At 49.5% G+C, this 6,121-nt stretch overlaps 1 protein-coding gene across 1 annotated transcript; it reads right to left on the bottom strand.

Annotated features, from left to right (window-relative positions):
• Window positions 1–274: 274 nt before the first annotated feature.
• On the bottom strand, window positions 275–5,573 carry LOC121054696 (probable alpha-glucosidase Os06g0675700). Its single transcript, XM_040525036.1, has 5 exons — window positions 5,324–5,573; window positions 2,568–3,232; window positions 2,252–2,482; window positions 1,520–2,160; window positions 275–1,410 (listed from the first exon to the last, which is right to left on the bottom strand). Exons 1-5 carry the CDS (start codon window positions 5,563–5,565, stop codon window positions 517–519), a joined length of 2,673 nt encoding a protein of 890 aa, XP_040380970.1. The 5' UTR covers window positions 5,566–5,573; the 3' UTR covers window positions 275–516.
• Window positions 5,574–6,121: the final 548 nt, after the last annotated feature.

Below are 6,121 nucleotides of genomic sequence, written 5' to 3'. Positions count from 1 at the left end.
TTCCTATCCTCCTATTCTTCATGGAGATATCTTTTTTGGAGTTTTGCGAACGAATTGGAATGTTGTTCTTTTCGGGGATAGTTACACTTTAGCTATATTCACCCCCTCTGTAGCCTAATCCGATCTCACACATTTTACATTAGATTACATTTTTAAATAAGTTTCACGTAACACTTGAGTATATTATCAAACATACAAAAGAAAATAATAAATCTTATACAATTTCAATCCGAATTAAACCGTAGCCTAACTTAAAAAAAATTATTCACGCATATTTACAAGATTTCCATCGAATTATATGACAGAACCTAGTACAAATTCAAGTGTATTTAAATATATCCTGGTGCTATGTGAAAACATATATTAAGCCTGGTGTAAAATGAAACAAGATATAATCAAGCTCGGTGCAAAATGTAATTTAATAAATATTTTTATTTCCATCTCTACATAAAGCATTCATTATTACCAAAGTTTTAGCTGTATATAGGCTGCCGACTAATGCTCGAATTTTATGGTTTAATAGGTCATCACGAGCTTCAGATCGAACTCCTGCCCGACGGCCAGTGACAGCCCGCCGACATGCACGGTGCCCAGCGCTCCGTTCTTTGCGTCGCCGGCGGCGCTGCCGGCCGCCGTGCTCGCGTTCACCGGGACGCCGTTGACATGAACGGCGAACCCTTTGGGTGGCGCCGGCGACTGCAGGCCCGTGAGCACCACCTTGCCGATGACCAGCGTCCGGCTCGGCGCGTAGGCGTCGTGCACCACGTGCGACCGGACTCTGACCACGCCGCCGTCCTCGGTCGCGCCGCTGAACTTGACGTGGCTCCACCTGCTCCGCGCGCCGACCATCTCCGGTGACTCGCCGTCGTCCAAGAAGAGGTCCCCGCTGGCCGTGCCGTCGTCGGCGAGCGCGACCAGGAGGTGGAACATGCTTTGCCGCACGCGCGACGACGTCAGTGCGGGTTGCTGCAGCGGCAGGATGTTGCCGCCGGCGACGTGCACGTTCACCGTGTCGGCCGGCGCGGGCAGCGTGACGCGCTTGCCGGTTTTGGTGGAGACGGCGAGGGAGTAGTCGTAGAGGCTGAACCACCGGCCGGCCGGGAAGAAGGCGGTGACGGTGGTGGCGCCTGGCTCGAGCACCGGCGACACGAGCACGCCGCGGCCGAGCAGGAACTGCCTGTCGATGCCGTACGTCTCGACGTCGCCGGGGTAGGAGAAGAAGAGCGGCCGCGCGATGGGCGCGCCCGTGACGTGCGCCTCGTACATGAGCGTGTAGATGTAGGGGAGCAGCCGGTAGCGCAGCCCGAGCGCCTTCCTCGCAGACCGCGCCACCGACTCCCACAGGTACAGCTCTCGCCGGACGGTGCCGAGCGCCGAGTGATCCCTCGAGAACGGGTAGAAAGCGCCAAGCTGCAAACACAAAAACGATCAAATTAACCTTTTCAACTCGCGCCATTAATGGAAGGCTCGTGAGCTCCACGTTTCTGTAGAAATGTCGTGTTGTTCGTTACTTCGTTACCTGAATCCAGCGGCTGCAGAGCTCCTCGTCGGTGTCGCCGGCGAAGCCGCAGATGTCGGCGCCGACCATGGGGATGCCGAAGAGGCCGAAGCTGAGCATTGTGTTGATGGAGTAGCGGAGGTCGTCCCACGTCGCGAAGTTGTCGCCGGTCCAGTGCGCGGTGTACTTGCCGGAGCCGACGAACGTGGAGCGGCTCAGCACGAACGGCCGGCGGCCAGTGTCCCGGAGCAGCGCGGTGTGCGTGGCGCGCGCCTCGAGGAAGCCGTAGAGGTTGTGCGCGTCGTACTCAGGCACGCCGCCGTAATGCAGCGCGGAGGCCGGCACCGTCCTGTTGTTTATGGGGCGGCGCACGCCGGAGTTGTCGATGCGGTACGGCGGGTCGTCGAGCGCGTTGAGCGGCGGCGGGTCGACGAAGTTGGAGATCTCGTTCATGTCGATCCACAGCCCGTCGACGGGGATGGTCCGCCGGAACGCGGCGATCTCCCGCGCCCAGAACTCGGCGGCGCGCGGGTTGAGGAAGTCCGGGAAGTAGACCTTCCCCGGCCACACCTCGCCGAGGTAGTTGCTGCCATTCCACTTCAAGAAGACGTCCTGCTGCATCGCTCGGATGAACGTGCCGTACGTCTTGTTCACGCTGATCCCTGCAACACCGAATCAACCACCGTTGAGTTGATGGCGCATTCGTATTCGCCATTGAAGCGATCGATCGAGCTTGGCCGGTGTGTAGTGTACCTGGGTCAATGATGACGACGTACTTCTGGCCGTTGCGGTGGAGGCGGTCGACGAACGGCCGGAGTTGGTCGGCCGGGAAGTTCACCGGATCCAGCGTGAAGTCCTTGAAGGCGTCCATGTAGTCGATGTCCGTCCACATCACGTCAAGTGGGATCCTCGCCTTGGCGTAGCCGGCGACGACGCCCTCAAGGTCTGACACGTTCTTGTACCCCCACCTGCACTGGTGGAACCCTGCAACGAGCGCATCAATGTCGGACATTGTCGGGGGCGAGATCATGATCATGGAAGAAGAAACAGAGTAAAACAGAGAGCTTACCGAATGACCAGTAGGGCATGGGAGCGGGACGGCCGATGAGCTGCGTGTACTGGTCGACGACGGCGAGAGGGGACGGGCCGGCGAAGAAGTAGAAGTCAAGCACGCCGCCGATCACCTTGTAGGTGACGTAGGACCCGCCGTAGATGACGTCCATGCCGTTGCTGTTGAGTAGGAGCACACCGTGCGCGGCACCGGCGCCGGCGCCGCCACCGGGCGGCGCGGACCGCACGTCCATGTAGAACGGGTGGGAGCCGTAGAGGTTGAGGTCGACATTGCCGGCGGCGATGTCGGAGTTCCAGAGCGTGAAGGTGTCGTTGCGCTGCAGCCGGAACGTCTGCTTGGTGTGCTCGCCGAGGCCGTAGAGCGACGCCCGGTCGGCCGGCAGCGACGACGTCAGCTCGAGGTACCGGTCCTTGAAGACGAGGCTTGGGGAGGTGTCGAAGAGGACGTCGCCGGTGGAGCGGCGGGAGACGGTGAAGCGGAACGGGGAGGTGTGGAGGGCGAAGGCGAGGTCGGAGGACGCGGTGGAGACGACAGGGGGTCCCGGATGCGACGTCTGGAGGAAGAACTCCGGCGTGGGGCGCGGGATGACGTCCTGGGGAACCTCCCATCGCGGGCGGCCGGCGTCGGCGATGCGGACGTGCAGCCGGCTGTCCGTCTCCAGGCTGCCGGCGCCGGCATGACAAAAAAAAACGTGTTAAATGTGCTACTGAATTATTCTTCCGTATTTCTATATATGGGAAGTGATTGTTTGGTAATATTTGCAAATTAGAAATAATATATCAATGGAACTTTTATGTGCGTATTCTTAGTGATCTAAAACCAATACTAGAAAATAAACTTCTAGAATCAATTTTAAATTTAAAGTTGAAAATTCAAATGTTGGTTTATAAACATAAATATAAGTGAAAAAAGATGGGATGATAACATCATTGACTTTTAGTACAGATTTGATTTATTTAAAATATTTATACAAATATATAGAAATATAAGTAATAATTAAAATATATTTTATAATAAATTTAATTAAAAAAAATAAATAATAGTTACATAAGCTTTTACATAAAACTAATGGTCAATCGTGTGTCAAAAAAGTTATCGATACCATTTATCTTAAAGATGGAGTGAGTACCATAAATTACTTAGCTTTTGCTGGTATGGACTCGTTGATTTTAGTTATCTGAAATTTAATTATTTATATTTTCACAATTAAAATGTACAACATTGCTTCGACAGTCAATTAAAGTGGTTTTTTAATGTAATTCTAAAGTTCAACATTAGTAATTAGTTAATTACCCACTTGTGATTTATGTGAACTGTTCTTTATTACGACTAAACAAGCTACTATTACTTGAAAAACAACCAATGTATCTAATTATAAAATTATTTTTTAAGTATTTGCAATAATGCATGTAATGTAGGAGCCCATCCATACCGGTTGACATAACAAAATACTCCCTCCGTTTTATAATGTAAGTTGATTTTTTGTACAAACAATGTTTGTGGAAATATCATTTATTTGCTTGTGACTTACTTTATTATCAAACGTTGCATGACTTGATATTTTTTGTATTTGTATGAAATTTTTAAATAAAATGAATGATCAAACGTTACATAAAAAAAATCAAACATATTACGTTATGAAACGGAGACAGGAACACACAGCCTTTGAATTCCCACACTTAATCTCTTTCAATATAAATTTAGCGAAGTAGAACCTGCTTTTGTGCTTCGACTCTTTAAGCATGTGTTAAAGGGGCATATTTTGTGTGATGTGAGTGCAGAGTGCGTGGAGTATGTAATTAAAAAAGAGTGTAGTACCGCGTGGTTTAGTGGTTAATGGTCCCAAGTTGGTGATCGCTTGCACACACTTTTACCAAAATCATTTTACCAATTTATAATTTTCAAATTCTTTTTGGCATTTATTTCCTTTTCCCCCCATCTCTTTCACCCATTTGTTGCTCTCAGGCTCTCAGCTCTGCGGTCTTCACTTCCAGAAGATTTATTCGGTAGGCTGTCCTAATCATATGATTAGTCAATCAATCAGACAGCATCTGATCTAGTCCTAGCTCAGGTCACAATCATCAACTCGAAAAAATTCATGCAAAATCCAGCCCCAAGAAAAAAAAAACATGCACAAAACTTATCAGCTGATGACCCAAGTGGATTGCCATGTGTCTCATCTTTCGTTTCAGACAAAGTTTAGACTTTTGACTTTAAATTTAGAGTTAATCATAGGATTTTTACCGAAGTTTATGTGTCAGTCTTGCTTTTAGATTACTAAAAATACATATATAAATTTTGCATGCACAAATTATTTTTCGTTATAAATATATCATTTGACTCTTTTTACGAAAAAACTAAATAATCACACCATGTTTGGAGAGCTTTCAGCAATTATGACTTCTCTCAGAATCTCTAACTCATCTCAGATTTTGTGATAATCAGTCGTTATAGAATTCAAACTGAACTAAAAATCAGGTAAAACCTTAGTTTTTCTAGATTCGAATAAACTAACTTCTCGTCAACTGTTTGTCGTAGTCTTAAGATGCTCAAAACATATCCTAAGCTTACCTATCCTACCCACGATCAATCAAGAATTGTGAACCACTCGCTGTCCTCGAGAGCTCAAGAATTAATCGAACTCAGCAAATCTAGCTCAGAGAATAGCTAAAAGATAGCTAGCTATCTCATCGAACAATTGAAGTTAAAAAAAAACAAGGAGAAGAAGCTAAAAAGGAGCCAATTGTGCGCACCTTGCATACACGTCTAGCCTCTGCGCGTCGTCGCCGTACGCCGTGGACCCGCCGCCGGCGCCTGCGACGGCGGCGAGCTCGGCGCGGAGCCGCCTCCCTTCCTCGTCCACCAGGAACGCCTCGGTCCGGTAGTAGCCATTGCCGGTGACGCCGGCAGCTGCGAGCTCCTCCGACCGGGAGCTGGAGCAAGAAGCGAGGCAGAGACACAAGCACAGCAACAATGGCGGAGCTCTCGTCGCCATCGGTATCGGCCGCGGCGATTAATTTTCTTAGGATGCTACTGAATCGTCGACGTCGCCATGGACATGACCCCTTCTTTATGGTGACCCTAAGCCGCGTCGCGTGGACGGGTCGTTTGGCCGTTTTTGACCCGGCGACAGGCATGGTTGTTGGTCCCATTGCGTCCTCGCGGAGACGACGACGGACAGCGTAGCTGGGCAATTGCGCGGCAGTGCTTGCATAGCAGCAGCAGCAGCCTCGAGATGCGTTCATGATAAGATCCGTTTTTGCTACAGTATATGATAAGATCCATTTCGCCATTCTTTCTTTGTCAGGAAGCCAGCCGATTCGAGAGGCGTACGAACGACAATGGCGCCGATTCCGGCAGCCACCGCTCACCAGTTTGAAGCGAGGCCTGACATGATAAGATGACAGCCGGACGAGGAAATTTCAGTGGGGGCTTGTAGGATTGTTCAGAGGAGATGTCATTTTGAAATTTTGATGATACCAAATTATCAATGGGTGATCTAGGCTGTGTTTTTTAGCTAGATTATTTTTTCAGCTTTTGCGCCGATTTTC

Source organism: Oryza brachyantha, chromosome 6, assembly GCF_000231095.2.
Source record: "Oryza brachyantha chromosome 6, ObraRS2, whole genome shotgun sequence".
In the NCBI taxonomy this organism is placed as follows: Eukaryota; Viridiplantae; Streptophyta; class Magnoliopsida; order Poales; family Poaceae; genus Oryza; species Oryza brachyantha.
The sequence above is the reverse complement of the archived record's forward strand: the minus strand, read 5'-3'. Positions and strand labels throughout refer to the sequence as shown.